General features: G+C 38.5%; 1 protein-coding gene across 2 annotated transcripts in view; it reads left to right on the top strand.

The window, feature by feature from the left end:
• The window catches only part of ATG7 (autophagy related 7), a 106,245-nt gene that overhangs the window by 37,815 nt on the left and 55,541 nt on the right, over positions 1-12,889 (top strand). Inside the window, exons 18-19 of one of the 2 annotated variants that reach the window (XM_062008181.1) lie at positions 4,078-4,200; positions 5,468-6,428. In XM_062008181.1, the coding sequence (XP_061864165.1) occupies positions 4,078-4,200; positions 5,468-5,704 (360 nt within the window). In that variant the 3' untranslated portion in view covers positions 5,705-6,428. Of the gene's footprint in view, positions 1-4,077; positions 4,201-5,467; positions 6,429-12,889 lie in introns of those variants that run through there. The other variant, XM_062008182.1, reaches the window with a different exon arrangement.

Genomic DNA, 12,889 nt, shown 5'->3' on the forward strand with positions numbered 1-12,889 from the left:
CTGAAAGAAACCAGGGCACCCTGGCACACTGAAGTAATGGACTTACCAAGAAAGCAATACCTGGACATTTTCACTTCAGGCTTGAGCCGTGGTTCTTTAAAAGTGAGGATCAAGGCATAGTTAGCTGAGTAACACAATCAACCAGATTTAAAGTCTGTTTGATAGACTTCTTGTATATAGTAAGGTTGCATTCAGTTCCCTGCTCTGTTCATAATATTTGCATATCCCAAGGTAGTATTCATCTTGTAGAAGTTTTTACCTCTGGGGAGAGGCCAAACTCTCTTGTTGTCCCTGCCTTGCTTTGAGATGCAGGAATATTTTAAAATAAGGTTAGAGTTTCACTGTGTATAGACTGTATATTGTCTCAACATACTATGAACTGTAATCTGGCCTACATCACTGAAAACATCTCATAAGCTCTGTATTGTGGTTCCAACAAATTACAGGAACAGCAACAGGTTTGATAACGCTGATAGCTTGGAGGATTCTGCACAAGCAGGGCAGAGAAGGTAATCCAAGTTTATAAACTGTGAGGTCTGTATGCAGTGCTTCACAAAGAGCCAGATGCAGACAACTTCTGCACATCTGGTTGTTTTATTAGGATATTGAAACACAGAATAGTTACTTAATGTATGTGTATAGCCACAGTGCAATTTCACTGAGTGTAATGGATCATATGAAGACAACACATCTCAAATGGAATGCTGAAATTGTCCAGTTCTCTGAATGGCATTGTGAACAGTCAGATGAGTTTGTCTTGGTGTGTTTATGCCAGAAATAAAAGACAATGAGAAAAACCCCAAAGAAATGCACCTAAGCATTTTTTAATCTCTTTTTTTTTCCTTTCTTTTTTTCTTTGTTAATTTCTGATCATATTTATGGGTCACTATACAAACACACAAAAACCTATGTATGCCACAGTAAATCTCTGAAGTACAAAGAACAAATGCTCCAGATTCAGTAGGAGAACATGAAATGCAGGGTTTATTTATTTATTTTTAGAGGTATAAAATGTGATCAAGAAGGTGTCCAAATGTTTACCATAGTCACTACATCTGTTTTCTTCCCTGCCTCTCATTTTTGGTTCAGTTTGTCTCAGTTGTGTTTCTGCTGTTTCTGTTTGTTTTTTTTAAACCTAAGCATGCAGTAAACAATTTAACTGCTAAATGGACATTTTGCTTGAAGTTCTAGAAGCACAGGGAGCTGGTGGATAGAGTTCAGCACAGGGCCACAAAGATGATTGGAGTGGAGAGTCTGCCTTCTGATAAAAGTCTAAGGGAGCTGGGGCTCTTGAGCTTGGAGAAGAGGAGCCTGAGGGGTGAGCTCATTAAAGTTTACAAATATGTAAAGGGTAGGTGTGAGGAGGCTGGAGCCAGGCTGTTCTCAGTGATGGCCAATGATAGGACAAGGGGCGATGGGGACAAGCTGGAACAGAATTGATTCCAAAGAAACACAAGGAAGAATTCTTCCCTGTTGAGGTGAGGGAGCCCTGGCAGGGGCTGCCCAGATGGGCTGTGGAGGCTCCTTCTCTGGAGACATTCCAACCCATCTGGGTGAGTTCCTGTGTGCCCTACTGTAGGTGGTGCTGCTCTGGCAGGGGGGTTGCACTGGATGAGCTTTCAAGGTCCTTTCCAGCCCTTGAGATTCTGTGATTCTGTGAAGATCCCAGCCTGCTTGTACTGGGAAACTCACAGTCCTCTGAGCTAAATATAAATACATTTTTAAATGAGCTTGAATTCCTGTAGGACTAGGTGTAAAAGCTCGTGGGACATGTTTTGCTGAAGAATGTTGTTGGGCTATGCAAGTTCCCACAGTTTGAAGGTTTATCAGTGCAAAGGTTATTTGAGACCTTTTGGAATTGTTAAACTAGTAAAGAGTGAGATTGTTGAGAGTTAAGATTTTGGTTGAGTTAGATGAATTTAGAATGAAATGGTTTCCACCACCATTCTCATGTTACCGTTGTGCAAAGAAAAGGGGGTAAGGGCAACAGGAGTGGTCCTGTTCATTTGTAAACCTTGGAATGAAGCTCACTTGACTGAATTGCCTGTTTCACAACAGAACAGACAAGTCCTTCCAGGGTGGTTTTGTACTTCTTTCCCAGAGGAAATGAATTCCCCTGGTTACAGGGCACTTCTCCGTCAGCTGAGAGTGGATATATTTAAGGAGTACATAAACTGAGCAAATTTCTCTCACAAAATAAGGACAGAATATATAGATTGCAAGAAAGTTTGTCCACAGCCCCTGCAACAGTGTTATGTATGAAAGAACCTTTTGTATTCTGCTTAGAATCTGGTTGAAGAACTGTGCCAAAACAAGATAAGAGAGGAACAGGGATACATGATGCATACAATTTGTGCAGATAAGCTGTAAGAAGACATGGATGGATTCAATATTGTGATTTATTTGGAAATTTAGACATCAGAGAAAGACGAAACAGGTATTTCTTTGAGCACTGAAGATCTGGAGCCACATGTCGATGGCTGATTTTGACCCTTTTCCCGTGGCTGGTCAGTTGTAGAGGTGCAGTTGTTTTACTGAACACCAGAGAATCCACATGGGTTTGGGAGAATGTTGTGTTTGTGCTGAAGCTTTTTTCAAGTACAACCATATTCCACTGTCTGCAGAGGATGGATTTCTGGAAAGTGTGAATTGACAGCAATACAATGCTGCCTGTGAAAAATGCTGTGGGTAAGGAGGGACTCACTCATGCAGGAGCTTAAGACACACACAGAATTTCAATACACAGGAGCAGTGTATGTGGTTGGGAGGGTGAGAGGCCAGAGCAGATGATTAGATCAACAACTAAAAGAGGTACTGGAGTTTACAGATGCTGGGTTTTGGAAAGGATCATCATTCTAACAAAAATAACAGCCATCTCTGAAACTTCGTGATCATTAGCTCTTTTTTCTGTGCCTGACTCTTGAACTGATGTGCATTTACCTGAGGAAGATGATGGCTGAGATGAAGATGTAACTGTTGAGAACAGCAACGATAGTTTTCACAGTTAAAGTTTTTGACAGATGTTCAGTTTGTCAGATTAAGGCATTTGCAGGAACTCTTCTAAAAAGCATCAGTGTGATCCTGAGGATCCCTCCTCTGCCTCTCTATCGTTGATGTCATATATACCAGTCCTTTATATTTAAAAGATGTGTGTTTCTCAAGTCCTGGAATGCATCTGGCTCTGCTACATGGATTTCTATAGAAAAGGTTGCTTTGCAGTCAGTCAAGCTCAGCTGCTTCATCTGTGAGACGAAGGAGCAGGATATTAAATGATCAGTGGTAGAATTTGGAAGAAAAATAGGAAAACAATGAATACTGAAATTGCTCCATCACAAGTTCCTTCCCTTTTCTTGCTACTTACTTTCACTAAACTTACAGAATCATGTTCATCTTTAACATTTATCTTTTCTTTCCTCAATCTCCCTCATATTTGATTGAAATCAGACTGCTAAGTAGTTACTTAACTGAAAGCTGCATGGAGTGGAATTCTTCTGGTCAGAGGTTTGAGAGGTGCATAGGCTCAAAGCTTCCTCACAATTCTTGTAGGAGTCTGTAAGAGTCTCAAAATAAAATATAAGCTTGAGAAATTAGAGTAGAAAATGGAGTGATTTAAGATACAATAGTCTAAGAAACATGAACCTCTGGAGTTCAGGAGGATGTTGGACTTGGACACCAGCTCAGAGAATTTTTCAGTCTATCCCAGCATGGTTCTTTCCTATAACTGGTATCTGAGCACAGTCTTTTACTGTTCTTTGTGTAACTCAAATGCTCCTTTCATGACTTTGCAAAGTTTTTCTTCTTGACATACAATCTGCATTGTTGTAAGCTTGAAAATACATTTAACCAGGAAATGTTATACATCACTTGGCTTCCCTCTCACCTCCACCTTTCCCTACTAGAGGAGCTGAGTTGGCAGAAACGATCGTGGTTTTCTCTGTCGTTGTTCTTTGTTTACAATGTACAGAAATACTCTCAGTGTTCAGAAAGGCTGTACTTTTATTTTATGAGCAAAATATGATGATGAATCACATTATGGGCATTTTATTTTAAATCCTTTTGTGTTTGTTTGTTTGACAGGTCCTTGACCAGTACGAGCGAGAAGGCTTTACTTTCCTAGCTAAAGTTTTTAATTCTTCACATTCCTTCTTAGAAGACTTGACAGGTCTGACTTTATTACACCAGGAGACACAGGCTGCTGAGGTAAGAAAAAGCAATTTGGATGTTTAAGAACGAACAGGTGGCAGTAAAGAGTGCTTGGTTTTATGTTCAGTGGTGTAACTGTGTGATTAAATGAATCACTGGCAGAATCAAGCAGTGGTCTTTGATTTACAGGATGTCATTTGCTTATTCAATCCAATGACATGAGATGTATTCTCTTAATATTATAGAACAAGAAGTATTGTTAGATGTGACAGATCATTCTTTTTTAACAACAGATGGTGGGATTTATGTTGAGTCAGTTAGAAATGTGTGCCACTATTATTGTTCACTTTATTGGTGGCACATTTTGTGAAACTACAGAAATCACTTAAGTAACAATTGTGGCTTGACAGTTCTGAATTTATGTCAGAAAAGTTCCTACCTGGTGTCTTTTATGGTGTGTTTCACTGCAATGTGTAAACTGCAGTTTGTGCAAGCATTGCAGGTACTGCATACAAGTACTGGTAACAGGTAGACATGATAGTGCAGAGCCCAGTGTGCCACAGTGTTTACACAGGTTCCTACGTAGGCTAGAAGACACTCTCTTAAATTGATTGTAACTTTTTACCTCTCAGTTTTCAAGTCCCCCTTTTAAAGAAAACAAGTAACTTCTGTTATGTGATGTAAAGAAAACAACTGTTGTTTTTGGTCAGTCTAAAATGTAATTCTAATGTTGTTCAGTGGATTCTCTTTGACTAGTGACAAAAGCTGTGATGTGGTATGGAATTGAGGTGTCCTCTGTTTTCATGGGCAATACCCCTGTCTAAGGAGTTGTGGTACTAAGTTTATCCTATAAAACATGAAACAGCTATCTGTCTTAGTACTGTCCTTTAATAATGATTCCTAATCCTGCCTCTGGCTGCAAATGTCTTTACTGTTCTAGATCTATAATTAAATTTTGGTGTAGCCATCTCTTTCTAAAGTTGGCTTTGAGAAGTGATTATTCAGTTACTGTAGCCTGTGCAAATAGCTGGTATAGCTGTTTTTTCAGCTGGAAATGGCTCAACAGTGTTGCTTAATAAGGTTTGTGGGGGATAGTGATGACTTAGCTCTCTGTTTCATGTTTTAACCTTTTTAAAATAATTGGAGCAGATACTAGAGAAATTAAACTGTGAAATACTTGATGTGTTCTTAAATCAGCCTGCTGATACCTAAAAAAGGTTTAAACTTATGTGTGTGATAGGGATCCAAGAGAGGAAAACAAATACCCTTTACCAGATGCTACTCATTAACAGTAAGTGTAACTGTAGTCTGACTGCCATTACAGAATCACAGAATCTTGAGAGTTGGAAAGGACCCCAAAAGCTCATCCAGTGCAGCACCCCTGCCAGAGCAGCACCACCTAGAGCAGGGCACACAGGAACTCATCCAGCTGGGTTGGAATGTCTCCAGAGAAGGAGATTCCACAACCTATCTGGGCAGCCCCTGCCAGTGCTCCCTCACCTCAACACTGAAGAAGTTGTTCCTTGTGTTTCTTTGGAACCTCTCATGTTCCAACTTGTAAGCATTGCCCCTTGTCCTGTCATCTGCTACTAATGACAGCATTTAAAACAATTGCAGTTGCCCTAGTTAGTGACATATTTGCAGATACTAATTAATGAAATCCTTTTGCAGGTTCAGAACATACACAGATGTTTGTTTATAAAGTTGCAGTTATTCTTTGCAAGATACAGAGTTTGCTGTGTGTTTATTGCAACTTACAGAAGTTTAAAAGTTTAACCTGAAAAATGAAATTAGTGTGCTTTCAAAAATCTTTGGATTCAACCATGAGGTTTATGCAATGATGTCATTGCTCATAGGTAGAACTGATGTACAACATGGTTGCAAAGCTGGTGAGTTCATCATAGCCCAACTTCCATAGAAGCAGGAACTTCTCTTGATTGCTTCCCTGTAGCATTGTTGCATTTCTGTAAAAACTCATTGTTTTATCAGTGTTCACTATTTTCAAAGTGTTGATAAAGTATGCATTTATGACTGCATTGTAAGGTCTAATGGGGAGATTATTTGGAGTTTCTGGAGCCTACTTGCTGCCTTTGAATTACAAAGACTTTTTGAAAGAGATGATTTTGTTGTCCTCTACTGCTCCCTCAATACATGATCTGGGGTAGTTTTAAGAATCTCTAGACACACAAGGGTGCTTACATAGTATGTTCTCATTTTTGTCATGTGGTGCAGTTGATGCAATTTATATTTCTGCATTTAAAGACTGTGAAATGGTTTTTCAGGTTTCTGGCTACTTGTAAGCTTCTATTGTCCAAATGTATTCTCTGAAATAAAGGCATTGTATTTGTTAAGATCAAGGCTCTTTAGGTTGATTTAGCTCATTCTTAATACCTGACATTCTGAAAACTGCAACAAAAACAGTGAGAAAGGTTTCATCAGATGTGTGTAACTGTTGTGGTTTAACCCCATATGGCAACTAAGCCTCATGCAGCTGCTTGGCCCCTTTCCCACAGAGGGATGGGAAAAGAGTTGGAAGAGTAAAAGGGAGAAAACTCGTGGGCTGAGATAAAGACAGTCTGATGGGTAAAGCAGGAGCTGCACACCCAAGCCAAGTGAAACACAGAGTTCATTGCCCGTTTACCATGGGCAGGCAGGTGTTCAGCCATCCCCAGGGCAGGGGGACTCCAGCGTAACAGGGACTTGGGAAGACAAACAAACAACATCACCCCCAATGTCCCTCCCTTCCTCCTTCTTGCCCAGCCTTCCATGCAGAGAATTATACCCCATGGTCTGGGACATCCCTTGGGTCAGTTGAGCTCAGCTGTCCTGGCTGTGTATGCTACAAACTCTTTGTGCACCCTCAGCCTCCTCACTATGGGATGGGGTGAGGGGCAGAGGAGACCCTGTGTAATCACTACTCAGCAGTAAAGAGAACATCCCTCTATTGTCAACACTGTTCTCGGCACAAATCCAAACCACAGCCCCATACCAGCTACTGGGAAGAAAATTATGCCAGCTAAAACCAGCACAATGGCCTGTTTTGATAAACAGATTATATTTGATTGTTCTGTTGAGATGTTACTTGCTTTCTACACTCAGATTCTTCAAAGAGATTTTGCAGGTGATTGTTGGGTTTGGAGATCATAAAAATGGCTTCTAGCAACTGAAGATTTTGCTTTCTTCCTAGCTAGTAAAATTTGACCAGTGTGGCCTTGCTCCACTGTAAAGAAAATAGACTTGTGAAGTTACATATCATCCAGTTTATTGCTGTGGTGTCGTCATTCTGTATATAAAATCACTGATATTAGGCTAGTGAATATGCATCTGATAGGGAAACTACTCTATGATGTTCTTTCTTTAAAAGAATTGCTCTTAAAATGCCATTCATTAGGAGTGTGTATTGAATGTTTTGCTCAGAATGTTTTGGTGTGGTCAGAGGAACTGGAAGTTTTATCATGGTAGCCTTGAGCTTCAGCATATTGTGTTAAATCACACACTTAACCGTATTCTTTTTCAAATGCACCTATCAGATGCTTACCTGGGTGTATGGAAGTGCTTTAACGAGTTAAATACTGAACTAATGTTTTTTTAAGTTGCTTCCAAGGTTTGAATTGCTGAATAGAGATTCTGGATAAGTCATGCATGTTCTGTAGGAGTCTGGCTACGTTAAATGCATGTTTATGCATGGCATGAAGTTTCCATGAATACCTTCCCTCCCTACGCACTTAGCACAGGCTGCATTTGCCTGGATGCTAGTGATACCATTTTCAGTAAGATATGGAAGACTTTTCACCTACTGAACATCTTTTCAACTTGCATTGTTCAATGTCCTATTCCTGTGCTGTTGACCTAAGCGTTAATTCCATCTTGACATGCTTTACCTTATGTTTTTAATTGACTGATAAGAATATATAATCTTAATTAAATGTGCAACTCGAACAGGAATTGTAATACAGATTTCATTTGTGGTTCAAATTTCATACTAACTGCAAGGGGTTTAGTCAGTAGAGCATCAATTCCTTTAAAATGAGGTGCATCAGGAAATGAGAAATGTTCTACATGACTTCCTTAGCATGATAGTTTATTCAGTAAACAATTGTTTCTATTCGGTCTTGAAATGACAGTAAATGTCAGGCATCTACTTTTTCAGCATCTGGCTTTAATTTAGATTCTGTGGAACATTTCTTTTGTTGGGTTGGTTTTTTTTTATATATACCAGCTAGATATTTATATACAGCTTCAGCAATAGACTCCCATGACACACATGGCTTTGAAAGCCAATAGAAGCTGTGAGAAACTCCCACATCAGCACTTAGACCTTGTTTCCATTGGATACAGTTCACTTTGGGAGCTACTCAAACTCATTTCTGTTTTCCAGATCACTTTGTCTCCTAACACCTAACCTAAACTTTTTAACTTGATACTTGTTCAGTATGTAGTTGACTTTAATAGCCAGACTTAAAATAGAGAAAACCTATGCATCTCTTGAGTTATAAATCAGAAACTGGAGACGTTGATTTGGAGACAGAAAGCAACTAAGTGAATGTATTCCAGTTCAGAACTTGGCTGGGCTGCCCAACGATGGTTGCATATCACAGTGCATCTCTAAAACCAGCTGGTTTGTTTGCCACGTACACCAGACTTAAACCTGTGAAGTGCATTGTGTTTTGCTGGTGTGGAAAGCTCTTCATGTTTAATCTAGTCTAGGATTACAGATTTCCTGATATGCACTCAACTACTCTGTGTCAAAGGTTAATTTTTACTGACGTGGCACGCTTCTGGAAGTGAAAAATGAACACAATAAAACCCACAGTCAAGATGATTGCATAATGTTGGAAGAACCATTCTCATTGGTAAGATTGTCTAAGAAACTTACTTCATTAAGATACCCATTTTATTGTTGCCCTTTTTCTTCAGAAACAACCAACACTGTTTTTCAAGACCCAAATAAGCAAAATAACCAAAGTAATCCTTACATGAACATGTGTAAGTGCTCCTGTATTTAAAGTTATTGATAAAGGAGTGATAATATTGGTACAGATAAATTTTTGCACAAATTCACTGTAGTATGTGTAGTTGAACTTTCATACAAGACCTTTTCCACTATATCCATTTACAGAAGTATAGAAAATTGCTTTCTCTCTGTTCATAGTACAACCCAAGCATATTTGTATTTTCTTTCTTTGGATTTCAAGTCCTAAATGACTTGGATGCTTGAGGCAGCTTTACTATATTTTCTGCTTTCAGAAAAAAAAAGTGAAAGATGAAGGATTTTCTGTGAAAGAAAACCATAAAATAACATAAATAATTCTTTTTGCTGACTTTTGTAACTGACTGAAACACAAGTGGTAGAACAGGGAGTGGTAGAACTCTTACAAGGTCATGAAGAATTTTGGAAAACATCAGATCTGGACCTGAGTTCATATTTCTGAATGGGATTATATAAAGATCAGACATTGGAGCCAGCAGGTCATGATGTGTTATTTTACTTTAGTCATTTTGTGCTTCAAATTGTTTGCCTTTACGATGGGATCTGTAGCATTTGTAAGTTTCTATGATGAGTTCTTGTGCTTGGTGAATGAAGCTTATTTGGTATTTCCAAAATCCCCTTGCTGTGCTGGTTTACTGTATCCCAAACAATGCAGATTAGAACTCTTATCCTACAGAAGGGGAGGATTCATTAAAAACAAATCACGCTGGTAAAATCCGTTGAGCTCTTTGAACAGGAGAAAATGTAGCAAATCCCTTTTTATTCTGATTCTGCACTTACTTGAGGTTTGTGTCTGACCATTTGTTCACCTATTTCTTGGGGAACAGAGCTTAGCTGTGTCATAAGCAGCTGGTATGAAAAGTGAACTTTGTGTTTGATCAAACCTGGAAGAAAATTTGGAATTTCCAATGTGCTTTGCTATTAAAAATATCCTGTTTGCTTCTGATTCTGCATTATCTTGTGCTACATATTTGATGCTGAATAGTAACATATGAATAGCCAAAGAGACACGAAATCCAGCAAAAAAATCAACTTCAACAAGATGTAGGATTAAGTTCTGAAGCTTAACTTTCTTTTTAGCCAAATAGTATTCAGGAATGAATTGTGATGTTATGAAAATTTCCTCCAAAAAACCCACTACTGATGGGAACACCAAAATTAATGTTGGAGACTTTTCCATGTCTGTGAGCTTTTTTGTTTTCCTTCATGTTTTTAATCTAGTACCTTTCAGGATAAATTCATGTTGACAGATTCAGGCCTGCCCTGGAATCTCCTTCTTAAGAGATTAAGAGATTAATCTGTTTTCTTCCTGGAGGTAGGTTGTTATTTTTCTTCCTGAGTTTTCTCATGCTGCCTGTTAGTGTCATCATTTTTCTTCAAATAGTGGTGAATTTTTTTCTGCAAAAACAAAAATCCTGTTGAACCCAGTCCAAGTGAGAAATGAGTCTCTGTTACAGTGGGGTTTAAAATGCATGTAAGCTTCCAAAGCATGCTGGTTATTATGCTTTGCTATTACATGCCTAAAATAGATTTAGTAAGTCTGTCCTTCACATAAGTTTCCACTGAATCAATGATATTTCTGCTGTTGAACTTTTGGCAAGGGGAGGTAATTGATACATCAACACAAAACAGTTCCAGTTGAGATTTGTAGCCTTTGAACATGCCCAAGAATAGTCTTTGTGTTAATACCTTATGCTGCTCTTTGAAGAACTTAGCAATATCTGTGAAGTTGTTTCCTCTGTTTTGTTCCAAAACATACTCTCCCACTTTTCCCTAAAAACTTTACTGATAACTTCAGTTATTAGTATTAATAATACTCAAATGGCCTTGCCAGGGCTTACATCAGCAACCAATGTGCACAAGTACTCGTGTTTTGTGATATATTTGAATAAATACGTGTTCCTCTCATTAGGACAGGGTGAGGGCCACATACAGGCATTTTAGATAGCTGAAGCAAAGGGAAAGAAGGGCACAGGACAGTTGATTATAGGATTATACAGAATGGGAAGTTTTCTTTGAGTGTACCATGTCACAGGAGTGCTTTGAGGAAGATCTCAAGGATGAGAAGTTGCAAGTCTTCTGAGCTGAGAGTCCTTTAAGACCAGAGCTTGGAGTGTTATGGTTGTGAACATATTTTAATCAGTCAGACCCTCGTTAATACTTGAATTCCAAAGAGAGGTTTTAAAAGTGAGGACAGCTATAGAAATGACACCCACATCACTTCAAATGAATAAATCATAAACATCCTATGTGACCTGCTCTCGAGAACATGAAATAGCAAAGTATCTTTACTTGCACATTTTTATTCACAAGATGCTGACATCCTTCAATAAAATATGGTACAGATTAGCTGTATAGATTGATAGATTTATTACACTATAGTTCATAGTCAAATTAAATGAAACTCTGCAAATTCAAAGGTAAGAATGAATACTTGGGGATAAAGGGAGAGGATTTCAAGCTGGTTTTTTTTTTTGTTTGAACTTTCTAATGTATGGAAAAAATTTAGACTAAAACCACTGAAATAAATGGAATAATATCATTAAACTGAATTGCTGTCATAGTGCCAAAACACTGATAGGGTTTAAATCTTTCTCTCCATAAAATTTCACTGTAAATCCTGTTTAGTTATAAAATGAAAGTACTGTTATGAAGAAACAACTCCTCGTTTTTTATGTGAGGGAAAAACTATGTACAAATAGCCAGCTATATAAGAAATCAGCCTCAGTGCTATAACACCTTTCCAGGTGCTGTGAAACTGCTGTAGCATTGCTGTTTAGTCTAAGTTCTCCATCATATCTGTGCAACTTTTGAGAACTGGCTTGTTTAGATAATAACACAAGATTGTTTGTGCTCTTTGTAAACAAGTATTGATCAGTGGAGGTCAGTACTGGTCAAAATCAGACATTCTCTACCAAGAGAGCTCAAAGTGTCTTGTGCTTTCTGATGTTTTCTGTCTTAGCAATAACAGCACCTCAGGTTAGTTCATAAATGAACATAGCACCCAAAAGTTTGAAGTGAATTGCTGTACTGAAGCTCTAAAATCTGAAAAAAGGATTAATTCATGTCTTCAGAAACTAATCAAGCCTCTAAGGAACTTAAAACACTTAATTACTTTTTTAACTCTCATGTTCCTTAAGACAGAGACATACCCCCAGTATTCACAGTTAGGCATCCATCACTGTGAATTAGCATTTTATATGACTGAACAGGCTCAGTATTCTTGCATTTCTTTGCCAGTGTCTGACATTACAAAGTGAAGTTACAAGTCACTTCTGTGACTGAAATGGCTAATGTAATGAGTAGGGATTTGGTACTTCTAAAGCATCTCCACAATCTAGGTGTACCCTCTTATGGCTCCGAGAACTTCAGCGATTCGAAGTCTGTGCAGGATTCGTAAAAATGATTAACAACATTCAATATGCAGTTAATGAGGAAGTAGTGAAGACATGGCTGCCAGATGTCATAGAGGAGGCCAGAAAAATAGTGTTTTCTTGGACTTAACTAGAGAGAAAGCATGAAGCATGTGCAAATGCAGCACAACACTATCACCATGTTAAATGTTCCCTATCTGGTTTTTTTCCTGCTTTGAACAGTAAGTGCATTTTTTCCTTGTGTAAGAAAGGATAAACTATATCTCCAAGAAGCATTCCCACCCTCTGATATTTAGAATCATACAATGTTAGGGGTTGGAAGGGACCTCTAGAGCTAATCCAGCTCAACCCCCTGCTAAAGCAGGTTCCAAAAAGGCTTCAA

This window comes from Colius striatus, chromosome 15 (assembly GCF_028858725.1).
Source record: "Colius striatus isolate bColStr4 chromosome 15, bColStr4.1.hap1, whole genome shotgun sequence".
NCBI lineage: Eukaryota > Metazoa > Chordata > Aves > Coliiformes > Coliidae > Colius > Colius striatus.